Source organism: Cimex lectularius, unplaced genomic scaffold (genome assembly GCF_000648675.2).
Source record: "Cimex lectularius strain Harlan isolate CLEC.00 unplaced genomic scaffold, Clec_2.1 scaffold49, whole genome shotgun sequence".
Classification (NCBI taxonomy): domain Eukaryota; kingdom Metazoa; phylum Arthropoda; class Insecta; order Hemiptera; family Cimicidae; genus Cimex; species Cimex lectularius.
Window position 1 is genome coordinate 1,808,961 of NW_019392644.1, and position 15,772 is coordinate 1,824,732.

The following is a 15,772-nucleotide window of genomic DNA, read 5'->3' on the forward strand; positions in this document are numbered from 1 at the left end:
TTATAGCATATAACCTGGAAAATTAAAAAACTTAGAAAAAAATAAATTTTTAGTTGAGGCAAAGAAAATATATAAAAAAACCAATATATACCAATCAAGAATATGTAATCAAAAGCATGTAAAATAACGTTAGCAATGTTAATTGTGATAACAATCAACTAATCTATCTAAAAATAAATAAAACTCAGAGTATTAATAATATTGATGATTATAGAAAACCAAATGAGCGGTTTAACATTTACGATTGCTCAATTTAGCTAACATCAAACCAAATATCAGAAAAATGAAAAACTACAAAACTTTTCTTAACCCTTTACAAATTGTACTTGTACAATCATCACCAGCATCAAACTATCCTATCATCTCTAATTAATCATACAAACCATTGGTCATTACTAACCATTCCTAATAAACTTTAATGTAAATGTATGAAACGAGTAACCATTACTTAATTAATTATTTATCCATAAAAAAGACTAATAATTTTTGTTTTGTTTTTATCAAGTGTGATATATATATATGCAAAAGATGTATTTTTAATAATAAAAAGCCCTTGAATGATAACCTATGTTAAATAAGATCGTTGTGTTAACGCTAGTGATAAGAAAATCGTCGAGTCGTAATAAATTAAAGAGTTGAAAATGTGCAATTTTTTTAACTTTTCAAGTACAATTTTAACCTATCGATACGTTGTATCAAAATACATAATTCGATATCGGTTGTAACGGATATATTATCATAAATAATTTTTTAATTATAAGTTTCTTTTTTTTAATATGCTATAAAGAGTTATTTTATTTGATCAGTAAAGGAAGGTGAAAATATAGCAGTTTTGTGGAAAGATTTAATCGATGCGGTAATTATCAAAACGAAGAATTTCAAAATGAATATTGATCGATGTATTTGTGTTAAAGAATCGATATATTTGATATGCCCCTGTACAGCTTTTGTGGCTGAGTAATTTTCCAGACGTTTTTCCCTTTTGTCACCCGCATTGTGAAAAAGTCGAGTAAGCGAGACGAGGCGGACCAGTTGACTTTCTTCGTCCGAGACCTAGTGACGATTTGGGCCTCGAATAACCGAAATCGTTGGCGATCGGCCCGAAGGACGTAGCCTGGGCGGCGGACGGTCTCGCTTCTTCCACTTCTGATCCCAGCTCCTCGGTTTGGTGCTATGGCGAAAAAATCTTACGATCTTCTTTTCAAGCTGCTCCTCATCGGGGACTCGGGGGTCGGAAAGACTTCCGTACTTTTCAGGTTTTCGGACGATGCCTTCTCACCATCTTTTATCTCGACCATAGGTGAGTTTTCTGATCTTTTTTAAAACCCTGATTGGTATTTTATCGTTTTCCACGGTTATCTTGCTTTAGCCAGTCTTAAAAGTATTGTTTTTAAAGGCTGGATGCTTATTCTCAACAGGGCGTCATCCCTCTACTTGAACAAATTTGTACAAATACTTTTGAAAAATAAATAACTAATTATATCCCAATCTATTTGCATTTCTTTTCAAAATCAGGTGAGCTTCAATCGATGTTTTGAAAATCGAAAACCATTTCCCAAGAAATGTTTATCTTGACATCTCCACAAATCCTCAATGACGGGCAAAATGCGACAATGTTTGAAAAGTAAACTCAAATATGATATTGTAAGGTTTCTCCTGTGGTCTGCGGCGCGTGAAGCTGTAATTTGTTCAGTTCTGATATCTTGGTCTGATCATATCACTGAATTCTTGATGGGTTCGATGGGTAGCTGGTTAGGGATGGCCAAGTGTAAGGCCCCTTTCAGACCGGATAATAAAAAGTCAGCTGATACCTTATCATATATAATTGTCGGTAAGTCATTGAATGCGTTGGGCTCTTTCACACTGGCTGGCATGATTATGGAGATCTTGAGGTGCAGTCTGGTGTGACGTAGGTTTTAGAAAAAAAATTTCTTTATTGTGCCAGCGTTCATGTAGATGTGTTGTTCTTGTCCATCATGTTGAGAATACCCCAGAGTATAGGGCACTCTCAACACGACAGACAAGAATGACACATCTACACAGAAAACGAACACTTTGAGCCTTGAAGATGATCTCAATAAAGATCGAAACGTCATACCAGACTGCATCTCTCAACCTCCAAATAATCATTAAGTAACAGTCACTAAACACCACACACTGGCTCGTACATTGTTTCCACTACAGGATGTTGACCGATATTTAGTCCGCTCCATTTTGCACTAGTGCACAGCAACCATTGTGCCTTTTTACTGTAGTTAACTTTTTCTAAACCAGCACAGGGTTAATTTCTGGGTTTGTTTCCATTCGCATGTTTTTTTTTTTTTTTTAGTTATTCAAACACGTTTCGGCAATGCGCCATCTTCAGTAAGGAACTTCCCTTCCGAAATGTGTTTGCATAACAAACACAGAAAGTATTCCTGTGCCGGTAAAGCTTGAGTTCACTGACCAGTACCCATCATCAACTCTGTAGTTAACTTAATGGACATAATTATTCAGAAATCGTCTGACCAGACCACATCTCACGAATTCTGAATAATCATCGATTAACGGTCACTAATCACCACACATTAATGGATGTAAGTCATATACAATTTAAGTGGTCAGTGTGATAGGCTCTTGGATCATATACCTCATGGTTGTGGGTTCCCAACTGTGGGTCATCCCCTGGCCATTTCTAAAACCTTAAAAAAAAAAAAAATGTTCCAAAAATAAAATGCTAAACAGTGTCATTAAAATAAATGTTTGCTTGACAAATTATAATATTTTTTTTATGTTCCAGGCATTGATTTCAAAATAAAAACTGTAGAATTAAGAGGGAAAAAAATTAAATTACAAATTTGGTAAATTTACTTTATAGTATATTTTTCTCAATTAATTGTGTACGGTAATTTTACATTTTTCTTTATTTTAAGGGACACCGCTGGACAAGAAAGGTTCCATACTATCACAACCTCTTATTACAGGGGGGCGATGGGTATAATGTTAGTCTATGACATAACGAATGAGAAGAGCTTTGAAAACATGGCCAAATGGCTTAGAAACATAGAAGATGTGGGTCCAGATTAATTGATTATATTTTCAGATAGGTTTTAACGGTGGTTTGTTTACAGCATGCAAACGAGGACGTCGAGAAAATGATTCTCGGAAATAAATGTGATATGGAAGATAAAAGGACAGTCAGTAAACAAAGAGGAGAAACGGTAATTTATTTTTTCCATTCGTTTCATTAAAAACAAAACAAAAACAGGACGTATTAATTTCTTACTTTATCTTTTGTATGCTGTACTGCAGATAGCGAGGGAACATGGTGTAAGATTCCTTGAGACTTCTGCGAAGGATAACACAAACGTTGAAAAAGCATTTTACGAGCTCGCTGAAGTTATCCTTGATAGGGATTCCGGTCGCGACGTCGCTGATCCGGTTGACAACAGGGGAGTACCACTCGACAGAATAATTGACCGGGGGCAAAACAGGTGCTGCTAAGTTCCAAACAGGCTGAAAGGGGACTGACAATTAAAATAAGTATAAAACAAAACTGGATAATACTCAAAACCAAAAACAAAATGAAAAACATGACAAAAACCCGAATATTCTGAATGTTCATGTTTCTTTCCTGTTTTTTAAATTGAATTTTTTATTCTTTTTTTTATAAACCCCTGACAGTTTGCCATTTTTGAAAAAACAAAAAGTTCCCTTTTAAAGTTTTCACGTTAGGTGAAGAGGGATGGACTACACCGTTTTGTAGTCATTTTTAAACATTATAAAAATATTAATTTAAAAAATAATCCCAGTTTTTTTAAACAATTATAGATGTAAAATAAGCAAGCAAGAAGCAAATAAAAAAATGTGTGTGGTGCTCTTTTGTACATGTATTTTATATCTGAAGCCGTAAAGAGTGATTCATATTCCCAAAGATTCATTGTGTGTATGTATTTATCAGTTCATATAATAAATTTACATCACGCGTTTATTAAAATGTCGATTTTACTAAAAAAAAAAAAAAGAAAAGAAAAGAAAGTATAATAATATATATATATGTGCACATTTTTCTTTTTCCTTTATGGAAAAATCAATCACTTTAATAAATAACGGCTTTGTTTTGCTGCTGAAATTCTGTTTGTTTTTTTATTTTTATTTTTTTTTTTTAATTTGTATTGTATCGAAAAACCTTTATTTTGTTTATGTGCAAATTAAAATATATTTTAACGCTTAAATTATTTTTCTTAATTTTCGACCATTGCGATCGGCTTCGATATTGTAATCAACTGTGCCTTCTGTAATTGTTTTATTTTTTTGAAATTTTATTGTCGGCTTCTAATGATATTTATTATTTAAGGATTTAAAATAAAATAAATAAGGTTTTAACTATAATGTAAAAATATGGGAGCTTTGTAAGATTCTACATTTACTTTTCTCCTTTTTAAATATTTATTGTGGAAATTTCTTCGAAGGTTTATATTGAATAATTGATTAGAAGTGTTGAAAAAATCTTCTTCAATCCGCAATCAATTTGTGGGAAAAAATTCTTTCTTAGTAACTTCATTATTTGAATTGAAAAGTAATTATTGCAGAAAGTCCAATGACACAAGCAGAAAATAATTTCTACTCTTTTGATATAAATTGTACTAAAAAAAAATATATATATGAAAAATTAATTTAAAAAAAGATTAAAATGAAAGATTTCTATAAAGTTAAATGATAAGATAAAAATATGGCTCTTTCAATGTGTTAAATATACAATTATATGTAATTTAGGATAATATAAAAAACAAATTTCCATATCATTTTATTGTAAATACTTTTTTCTTTTAATAAAATGCTCTCTGTTAATAATTGCAATAATTATTTGCAATTTAACAATGATTTTAAAGTTTGATATTGAATATACTTTGATAACGGTAATAGGACGAAATTTTATACAAAGCCCAAACATATATTTTGTTTTTAGCCAATTTCCTTTACACGATCAGTAGCGGTTCCTCATATGAGTTTCAGTTTAGCGTTAGTCAAATGTGAATAATATTAACAAAAATTAAAGCAAAAATTTGTTGTATATCTGTGACATAAATATTTGAACAAAAGGTTAATAAATAATTATTTAAAATGAGTTTTTTTCTTGCTAAACCCATGTGTAGTCCAAATTTATGTTCATCCTCATCTCAACCCCCTTCATCTTTGGAAAGGGACCAATGTCTTTCTTCACTGCCAACATTTTTCTTTGGCTTTTATTTCTATTTTACATTTCATGGAATCAACTGGGCATATTGGTATATACCACTGGTTATAGTTTTTGTGTATTAGATAACATTAGATTAAATTACAGGGGTCACCCTCTTTATGAAAGGTATATGCATCTTCTTTGTTGTAGACGGCCCCAGTAAGTGACCCAGTTCAACATGCTCACCATCTTGCAGACCATTAAGTATAGTATTATTTTGTCATGACCGTCATATTTTCATAAACATATTTGGCAAACTAAAACAGCTAGAAAGTGCAGACTGAGATGATCAAATAATTTCTGTTTCCAAATTTTAATCATCTTCATTTTTACAGTATTTGGTTTTATGATTATTCGGAAATTGTGAGATGCGGTCTGGTGTGATGTAGGTTTCAGAAAAACATTTTCTTTATCGCATCTCACGATTTCTGAATAATCATCGACTAACAGTCACTAATCACTAACATTTTATTTTATTTTGTTTTTACTAGTTTTCTGTAGCAATGATATTGTACACGATTAATGATATAAAAACAATACAATTATAAAGGCAAAATTCACTGTGTGGAAAAAAAGATGAGTTTTGAAATCAAAAAGTGGCGCCCCTTCTGAACCAAGTTCGTCCAAGTGGGGTGCGCTACAGTTGGCAGCCATGTACGACGACCAGATGCCGTTGATAGTCATTCTTATTTCTTGGTACAGTTCTGATTGTGATTTGTTGTGTAATCTCTGAATAAGTGAAATTCCTCTGATCCTCGGCTTTTCACTTTTTTTTTAAATTTGGACTCGTTGGATACTCTTGGCCTTTGTTGGATAAAGAAATAAGAATAAGAGGATATAGGTGAGTCTTTAACGATTTTGACCTCTTGATAAATAACATCAAGGGCGCCTATCAAAACAGACGTTTGTCGGTTTCACCTTTTCTTTTCCTAGTTTATATTGAAAATGAAAACCAACATTAAAAATTCGAACTTAACAACGTAACATAATAAAGAAACATACGCCTTGCCGTAATAGGGGGTTGTGGTTGGGAAGGACATTACAAAATTTTGGGATTTTTCCCTTTAAAAACTCCCTTTCGGACTTTAAACCATTGTTTTATTTTCAATTAAATACAGTTTACGTTTTGTTTTTGTCGCCCATTATATTTTCTCCGTTTTTCGACCGCAGGTTGGCCTAAATCGAATATCGAACGGTGAGGAATTAACGCTCCAAAGACCGTTCTAGAATGTCGATCGACAACATACGGTGGATTTTTTTTCTATATCATATTTGCTTTGCTTGTTTATTTTCTTTGTATTCTGGAATTAATAAATAATCCCTGTTCCACCCTTTTCTGTTAAAACATGACATATCCTTCGAAAATGAACAGCATATTATGCAACCTTCAGGTCTTGTCCTGTTCTGATCTGCAACCCCATGTTCTAATTATACCTTGCTGCTTACATTTCGTAGTCATATGGTCGGATAAACTGTAAAATATCGAATGAGAAAAACCCTACTTTTAAGGAGGCTCATAATATGTATTCAAACTTAACTTTGTGACTGTTCCTTATAAATTATTTGTAGCCTGGGGGGGATTTATTGCAGATGTGATCACTGAAAGTTCTTATCACAAGGTCACAGCACTAGCACTTATGCCAGTGTTGGACCTGGAGAACAGATGCTATGAGAAGCCTGCCAATGCTGGCACTCTGTGCAAGGGATTAAGGGGCAAAGAGGTCTCGAGGCCATTGTCGATTAAGGCAACGTGGGGTGGAAATGAGTAGAGAGGGCTTGAGAATTTGCTGCAAAAGTTTTGTAATCAGGAACGGATCAGTTCGTTGATAAAAGGATTGTTGAGGTTGTTGTGGATGGTGAGGTTAGTGACTTAGTAAGGAGCTTTGACAATTTGTCCAAGGACTGATTAGGATTGTGTGGGGATTCCACGTCTATCTGCTGTCTAGTATAAACCTAGGTATTTGACGAGTTGAAGTCAGTATCTCTGTGTTGTTGAAGTACAGTGGAGAGCAACAGTTTTTTCAACATGAATGTACACTGAATTGAACATTTTTCTTCATTTAAGGCAAATTTATATTAGAACGTACGTCGGGACGGCTGTCTTATGGGGCACGTCAACATATTATCTCATTGCTTTCAAGTAGAAGAGTTCACGTTAGGGCGGCATGGGGCTAAACCCCGTACGGCACCCCAGAGCCAGCCCGCAGCCTACAATTCTTTCCTCTTCCCACCACGTTGTCGCCCCGTCCCATATAGTATGAACTCCACCCCGTCAGTATTCAACACATAACAGAAGTGAAAAACATTGATGAGTCATTCTAAAATAGCCATAAAACTTTTCCTCGTCATCATTCAACTCCTTGTAGAGGGTAACAAATTTACCTTCTGATCCCCTTTTCTTCCAAGCTGGATGTACAGCCTATCTTCTCGTCTTTTTCCTCATCAAGAGCTACAGCAATAGCTGCTAATTCAACTGTGTTGTTATTATTACGCGCGCATATACAAAAAGCACTTCCCGATGTAAACGCTAGTAAAACACTGATGAAAAATTGAGTTGAAGATCCCAGCCACTGCCACTGTAAGCAGCCCGGTGTAATGTAAATACAAACACCTTACGGGACTCGTTCCCCACACGTCCCGTAAGATGCCCGTCACATTCTAATATAAATTGACCTTTACTCTTCTCGACTCTTACACCAGTCTTCGATAAGCTCAAACCGTTCTTGGATATTGAGGTAGCTTGGGAAGAATTCGAGTTGGAGGACTGAATTGCGGTATCTTCTGAATAGGTTGTGATGGTGGTGTTCAGTTGTGCAGGTAGGTCAGCAGAATAGATGATGTAAAGTATGGGAACAAGAATGCTTCCTTGTGAAACGCTGGCGTTTTTTTAACAAATAAATCTTTCGCCTTTCAAAAATTGAAATTTTTTTCATGTTAATCCACATGCTTATCTACTGTATTGTATAACACATTTATGACTACTGCTAAAACATTTGATAAATGTACCAAGATTTAATATATACCTTTTTGTACTGCAACCAGTCAAATAGCCAGTTTTTAGATAAGTATTTATTAGATTTAAATAAGTATTTATTTTTCCTGATTGATTGATTGACAAAATATTGATTTTGATGAGGAAATATTAAACAAAATAACTAAAGGTTAGAAATGTTTTTTTCCCATTACTATAAAGAACAAAAACTTAATAATTGGCAAAACATCATTTTTACATTTGCAGGAAGGTTCCAATGTACATTTTCCACATTTAGTACATATTTTTATAGTTTAATTAACTTTACAACTTTATTTGACATGTTTTACGTTTATTAATATCTGTTGTAGCATTAATTGATGTTCTTTTCATATTGGTTATTCTTATTTGTTGTCCTCGGGCTTTTTGATAATCAGTGGCAAGTTGTACTGTTAACTTGAGTAAAAAATAAGTATATAAATCAATATATTTTTTCCTGTTGTTCCCTTATACAATATCCAGATATTTATGCCTGCAAAATCAAGTATATTAGAAAATAATTGGATAGGCCATCTGCAAGACTTAGATTTTGTGCTAATTTCCTCACTATTTGTTTGGGCATGACCACACCAAATTTAGTTTGAAAACAGTTTCATATTTCTTCTTCTTCATCGCGTTTATGGACCATTCCCTTTGATTGGAGTGGACAGTACCAACTAATATAGTTCTTTTTGCTAGGAGTTTTGTGGCTAGAGTTAAGTAAAAATGTTGCTATGCTAGGTATGTTTGTCTGTAGCGATCTTCCACAATCTGTAAATGATACTATGAATTTTGAGTAGTGATGGGTGCCTATCTCCATCTTTTCCCAAATATGAAAGTGCTTTTATAACGTAATTACCATTGAAGTCTGTTGCTAACTAGGATTTGATTTGAAATTTATCTGGCTTATTGGGCAATATTGACTAAATCTGTATCTTGCTTTCATTGGACACTTTGGAAATAGTTGTTCATTCACAGTAATTTTTGTCGCTGGTTTATAAGTTTTGACTGTTCTCAACAATCCATACTAAATACCTCAATTATCAAGATGAGATCTGTTTTCAAGCGTTGACTCCACACACTTTAATTTCAATTCAAAACAGTTAAATCTGAGAGTTTTTATAAAATAATTTCTGCTTGTGGTCTGAGAATAAATTAAGGCCCCATGTTCTATTATACAAAAAAAGAATTTAAATTGTTTGCTTCATATGCATTCGTGCATATAAAATTCAAACAAATGCATTTAATTTCACTCTTAGCAATGGTAATGAAGCAAATACAGAAAAACACATTTTTTTACATTTGTTACTTGAGTCGGTGCGACAATATCACTCTTTTAATAGCCGGGCTGCAGTAGCGAAATTCATTTGAGGACAGGAGGACACCAAGTAGAACTAGAGGCCTATGCATTTTCCTTCAGGCTGTCATGATATTCCTCTCTAGCATAAGTACAATGTCAACCATCTCTTATTAAATTTTTGGAAATAACAAATCATCAATACTAGATGTGCTTAATTACATTACAATCTCAACTTGGGGATGAGATGCTTTTGATGGAGCGGGTGGTCTCTAACTTGGGTCAGGTGTAGAGGTTCTTGCTATTTTGCAAAAGGTGCTAAATTGAGAGCCTGCATTTGTGGAAATAAAATTCCAACAAATGTAATATTATATATCCCAAGAATACTGACGGTTTATTGTTTATTTAAGTTAGCATTCCCCAAAATGCTGACTGTCCATTTCAGTTAGCATTCCCTGGAATGCTGATTGTGTATAAATCTGTTTTCAAGGTTTGATCATATGTGTATCAATGCATTTTTTTTTTTTTTTGGTTTTTTTTAGTCAGATGGAGAAAGAAACCAACCAAAATATCTCTTATTTTTTTTCATCTTGTTTAGGCTCCAGCAAACAGACATTACCGGTCCTCTGAGTATTTTTATTATTTTAGTTCGTTCTTGTAGCATTGAAATTTTTTTTTACACAACTTTTGTTATAAAATATACTATCCTGTTGTAAATATCCAAAAACAGAATTTTTTTATCTTATATATTCACAGGCAAATATTTAAAATATGTTTTCTTATTCTTGCTTGAATGTCCAATTAATATTACCTAGAACAATTTATACAACGTACAATTTTGTTCATATGTTTTTGTTTGTACTTTGTTAATTATAATTAAATTATTTTGATTGTGTGCAAATAATTTTTTTCAGTTTTTATCTGTTTTCAGAATAAAAAGCAATGGCGTGGCAGCAGGGACAGGCATATCCTGGGCAAACCTATCCTGGACAAGGTATATTCGCATTTGAATTCGACAAATTAATCAAACTTATAATATACCTATAGATTTTTTAAAACTGCACTGAGCTGAAAAGTCATTCACTTTTTCCAGGGCAACCTCCTCCTCCAGGTTTTTATCCAGATGGTGGATACCCCCCTGGAAGTGCAGGTTACCCACAACAGCCTGGAGGGTACCCACCGCCTGGTGGTTATCCGCAACCTGGTGGATACCAACCACCGGGAGGATATTCTCATATGGGAGGATTCCCGTCGTCAGGCGATCCGGGCATAGGAAAATTTGCAAGTCCTGGCGGTGATGGCGGTGAATACGGTGGACAGAACCCACTACCCCAGTTCGACTTTGATGATAAAATGATTCGTCTCGGATTTATAAGGTACGACTTACCACTGCCACCTTTTGTTATTGTGATTAATTAATTTATTTTATTTTATAGGAAGGTCTACAGCATTCTTTTCCTCCAACTAGCTGTTACTCTCGGTTTTATTACACTGTTCACTTTTCACGAAGGCACTAAAAGATTTATTCTTGCAAATCGAGGTTTAAGGTGAGCTGAACTTTTAAAAAATAATGAAAATTTTGAAAATGAAGTTAAGATTAAAAATAAGAAAACCACTTCAGGAAACTATGCTAATGTTGAAAGAATCAGAGAAACATAAACTTAATAATTTAACTTAATAATAATTAATTTTTCCCATATAAACGTGAAAAATTTGATCTGTCCCTCATTATTGGGGGGGGGGGGAACCGTTAAACAAAATTTCTCAAGTTTTACGATTTAATATATATAATAATAATGTATTTAATCAAATACATATATAGTTAAGGTGGCACTATGGCGATTGGACTTATTTTTTTTAAAATTATTATTTTATAAATGAAATATAGTTTTTTTCAGTATATTCATTAATCATTTATTTGTTTTCCAGTTGGGTTGCACTCATAGTGCTCTTTGTGTGTTTGATTGCCATGTCTTGTTGTGGAGATGTGCGTAGAAAGGCGCCAATGAATTTTATACTTCTTGGCATCTTTACATTGGCACAGTCATTTTCACTCGGCTGCATTGTGGTCGTATACTCGAGAGATGAAGTAAGAACTAATAATAAATATGCATGAACTATTAATAAATTAATGTTGTTTTTTTGTCAAGGTGATGTTGGCAGTCGGGATATGCACTGCAGTGACACTCGCACTCTCCATATTTGCATTCCAGACGAAAATCGATTTCACGGCAATGGGCAGCGTTTTGTTCGTCAGTGTCATTATACTCATGATTTTCGGAATCGTCTTGATGTTCTGGCATGGAAAGATAGCGACAATAGTCTACGGCTGTTTGGGCGCTCTCATCTTCTCCTTATACATCATATATGACACGCAGAAGATGATAGGAAAAAACCACAAATACGCAATATCACCAGAGGAGTACATATTCGCCGCGCTAAGTCTCTACCTGGACATCATCAACTTGTTCCTTTATATTTTAACTATCATCGGAGCCAGTCGCGATTAGGATTAAGTATGAAACAAAGCTTAAATAAGAGACTCATTAAGTTTTCTGTTGTCTTCTTATTTAACTTGATTATTATTAAACGGATAAAGATTATTTTTTAGAATTTCCAACCCTTTTTAATCAAAGTTTTTGTTTTTACTCTTGTCTCGAAATTTTAGGCTTTGTTTCAAGAAGGAAACAAAAACAAGTGGTTAAGTTGTGAATTCTTAATAACAGAAAGATGCTGAATAGTATAAATAATTAAGTATTAATGTTATAATTAATCAGTGTTGTTCTCCCTTCCTTTGTTATTGAAACTTCAAAATTTACGTAATTGTGCTTTCAAGCTTAAAACAAGCTGAAATTTGAGCTTAAAATGTTGACAATACTATGAATTTACACCCTAAATTCTTAGTTACATCCGTCAAATTAAATTAGCACACGATTAAAAAAACAACATATTTTGTACATATTCTTAACCCTATTCTCATGAGCATTACACAAATATTCTTAACGTGAACCAAAAAATAAATAAATAAATTTAAAAAACATAAAAATTAGTCAAAAAGGGTGTTCATAACATCCAACAATTTTCTTTCCTCTTTTTTAAGCTATAAATGTTGTTTTGTACAGATAACAGTAAATAATTAAAAAAAAAAAACTTTTTTATATAACATACATACTATTTTACATTGTATTCTAGACTCTTGGCGTTACAAATTTAAATAATGTAATTTATAATTTAATTACATAATAAAATAACAAATAGTGAGGAAATATTTATTTACAAGAGGATAAACAAGGTATTTGGCCTTATATACTGACTATTTTCTCAGTTGGGCTATATCCTCTTTCTTACATTTCTCAATTTTCTCAGACTCAATTTTCATTTTCATTAATATTTCTTTCTGTACGAGGGCCTTCTCAAATTTTTGCCTTTTGACAGCCCTCTTTTCGGTGATCAAAACAACATCATATCGTTCGGTTAAAGATTTGTTCACTTTTTTGGTAAGAAATGGTTTTGCCTTCAACACAACTGACTCTTTGTCTAAAAATAAAATAGTAGTCTAGCAATAAAATGTTTTAATGAAATTTAAATACGAAATATTTAAAAAATATATGTATGTATTAACGCTTGAAAACTGTAGTATTGTTAAAATCAACACTTTCACTTAATGGTGCATGTTTTGTAAAAAAAGAAGCCTTGCAATTTTCACAAATTTGTACAAAAATATCTGCATGCATTTTAGCTATATGTAATTAAATATTTGCGTTGGATATATATATACTTTTCTTTCTGACTTTCTCTTTTATTTTATTTTATTTTGTTTATGAAATTTAAGACTGTATTTAAACCAGGATGTCCTCTATGCATATTTCTGGGCTATTTAGAATAAATATATGTAAAGTAAATTGGAATTTAATTTTGATACTTGGTCCTTGTGAGAACTCTTGTGTAATTATCCCTAAATCATTAACCATATCAAACGCAAACCAAATGATTCCTGATGCACAATAATCTTTTCATCATTAACCTAACTCTCACAGTAATCTGAACTTATCGCTGGAGCCCGGGGTATTCAAATTACAGAGGGTGATTATTTGGAAATCGTGAGATGCGGTCTGGTGTGATGGAGGTTTCAGTAAACCATTTTCTTTATCTGCCAATGTTTCAATCTTTATTGAGATCATCTTCAGGGCCTGGGATTTACAAACATTGTTTAAATTTAAAAAATACATGTAGGATGTGGAAAAAAATGAATTTATACAATGAAAAAAAATTCAAAGTAGAAATACTTTGATTGAATATAATTTTTTTTTTAAATTTTATGAATTCATTTTTTTCCACATCCTACATGTAATTGTTAAATTTAAACAATGTTTGTAAACCCCAGGCCCAGAAGATGATCTCAATAAAGATTGAATATATAAAAAAAATTATATTCAATCAAAGTATTTCTACTTTGGACCCAGGTATTGGATTGGTAAGGTTGAAAGATTTAAAAAAAAATCAAAAATTAAGTATTATCCTCCTAGCTCCCATAGACTATATCGTTTGGGGATTCATGAAGAGTGAAGTTTACCACTGGGAGTGCAAACATTGTAATTTTAAAGCAACTTTTGAGTTATAGTGGCTAAACGGGCTTGACTGTGCATTTCGGAGAGTTATATTTATGATGTTATATATTATTCTAATAGGTTTTGTGTATGGAATATTAATAAAGGTTTGGACTTTTTATTTTATATATANTATATATATATATATATATATATATATATATATATAATTTTTTTTAACACCCTCTGCAACAATTAGTTGCAGTTAGATTGCCAAGAGAGAGCATTGATATATATCCATCAACCCTTCCCTACCAATGCTAAACCATCTCTCATCATGCTTAACTTCCCACTGAAGATAGTGTAAGATAGAAACACAACTGATAGATCAACACTGCAAGTAAACCAACAATCGATGACCGATAAACGACCAAACTAGGAATGCAAAACCACTACAAGCAATGTATTTATTATATTATAGAGAGAGGAATTAAGAAAAAGTCAACTGCACATACACAACGATGAATATTAAAAATTTTTTACAAATAAAGGTTGATAATATTGTAATATTTTCTTTAGACATTTAATATTTAGATGGGAGTTTCTGTTATAATAACAATTATGGCCAAAAATTACTAATAATAATGGCCATTTTAAACTATTATTTTATTAATAAAAATTGACATACCAAGCCAAATAAAGTAAAAATATTGCATTAATTTTGATCATAAATCAAGCAGAGGCATTAATTGATTAAACAACGTATGTTAATAATTTTTTTTAAATTGCTTTACTTTGTATTTTAAACATCATTAAACAAAAAACTGATTCTATAAAAAAAAAAATCGAGCCGCGGGACGAAAAAAATTAAAACGACCGTGACAGGACTCGAACCTGCAATCTTCGGATCCGAAGTCCGACGCCTTATCCATTAGGCCACACGGTCCTCGTATCCAACTACATTTTATTTTCTACTTATCCGCACTTTGCTGTCATCTAAACAGTTTTCAATTTTATTTAATCTGATTACAAATTTTTGTTCTTTGCCGACACGATTTTTAACAATTAATTAATAATATCAACTAATTAATAAATTAATTTTAAAAAATCGCCTATTGGATTAGTTTTTATTTACTTATTTAAGAATACACTTATTTAGGACTAATGTCTTTTTATGTATGTAGTAGTTCATTACAATAAAATAAATTAAGTTTTAAAATAAAACAAAATCTTTTATTGACTACTATAGACTATTTCTAAATTGTCATATTTCTGCCTGTTGTTTGTAGGATGATGACTTCCCAGTTTGGTCTGATCATCCTGGGCCATTTCATCAAATCATCGTCATTTCAAGTTATCAGACGAGTTTTGGTTGACAGGTCTATGCAGACTGATGAATGCTTAAGACAATGAAGAAAGAACTGTAGTTACTAAGAAAGCAATAATGCAGAAAAACTCAAATTCATGAGGAACAGGAAGCAAAGGACAAAGGAATGCCCAGGATGGTTGAGAGTTATATGGTTAAGCACATACAGAATTCTGGCTCTCTGATGCTAAAAATTAATAAAATTAAAGAAATTAATTTTAAAAAATAATTAAAAGAAAACGGCAGTGTCAGTGGGCCAGATCGGCAGAGAAGCTTTTAAAAGCACTGTCGATAGGTGGCCCTCGGAGGATCTAACTTGTAGAAATAGAAGAGG

The 15,772-nt window shown here is 32.6% G+C and overlaps 2 protein-coding genes and 1 non-coding gene across 5 annotated transcripts; 2 read left to right on the top strand and 1 right to left on the bottom strand.

The window, feature by feature from the left end:
- The first annotated feature begins 915 nt into the window (after window positions 1–915).
- On the top strand, window positions 916–4,111 carry LOC106666025 (ras-related protein Rab-10). The gene is made up of 5 exons (XM_014392896.2): window positions 916–1,300; window positions 2,780–2,840; window positions 2,913–3,051; window positions 3,111–3,200; window positions 3,292–4,111. Exons 1-5 carry the CDS (start codon window positions 1,174–1,176, stop codon window positions 3,481–3,483), a joined length of 609 nt encoding a protein of 202 aa, XP_014248382.1. The 5' UTR covers window positions 916–1,173; the 3' UTR covers window positions 3,484–4,111.
- Window positions 4,112–5,864: 1,753 nt separating this feature from the next.
- LOC106665980 (protein lifeguard 1-like) lies at window positions 5,865–12,661 on the top strand. 3 transcript variants are annotated; one of them, XM_014392818.2, is made up of 6 exons: window positions 5,865–6,059; window positions 10,457–10,519; window positions 10,619–10,901; window positions 10,962–11,072; window positions 11,455–11,614; window positions 11,676–12,661. In XM_014392818.2, exons 2-6 carry the CDS (start codon window positions 10,468–10,470, stop codon window positions 12,033–12,035), a joined length of 966 nt encoding a protein of 321 aa, XP_014248304.1. In that variant the 5' UTR covers window positions 5,865–6,059; window positions 10,457–10,467; the 3' UTR covers window positions 12,036–12,661. The 3 variants fall into 3 exon arrangements, with proteins under 3 accessions (XP_014248304.1, XP_014248305.1, XP_014248306.1); XM_014392819.2 differs by having other exon boundaries at window positions 5,879–6,059; window positions 10,440–10,519; XM_014392820.2 differs by lacking the exon at window positions 5,865–6,059 and adding an exon at window positions 10,067–10,146.
- A 2,284-nt stretch (window positions 12,662–14,945) lies between these two features.
- On the bottom strand, window positions 14,946–15,018 carry Trnar-ucg. The gene has a single exon. It is a non-coding gene; the product is annotated as a tRNA-Arg (tRNA).
- Between the last annotated feature and the right edge of the window lie 754 nt (window positions 15,019–15,772).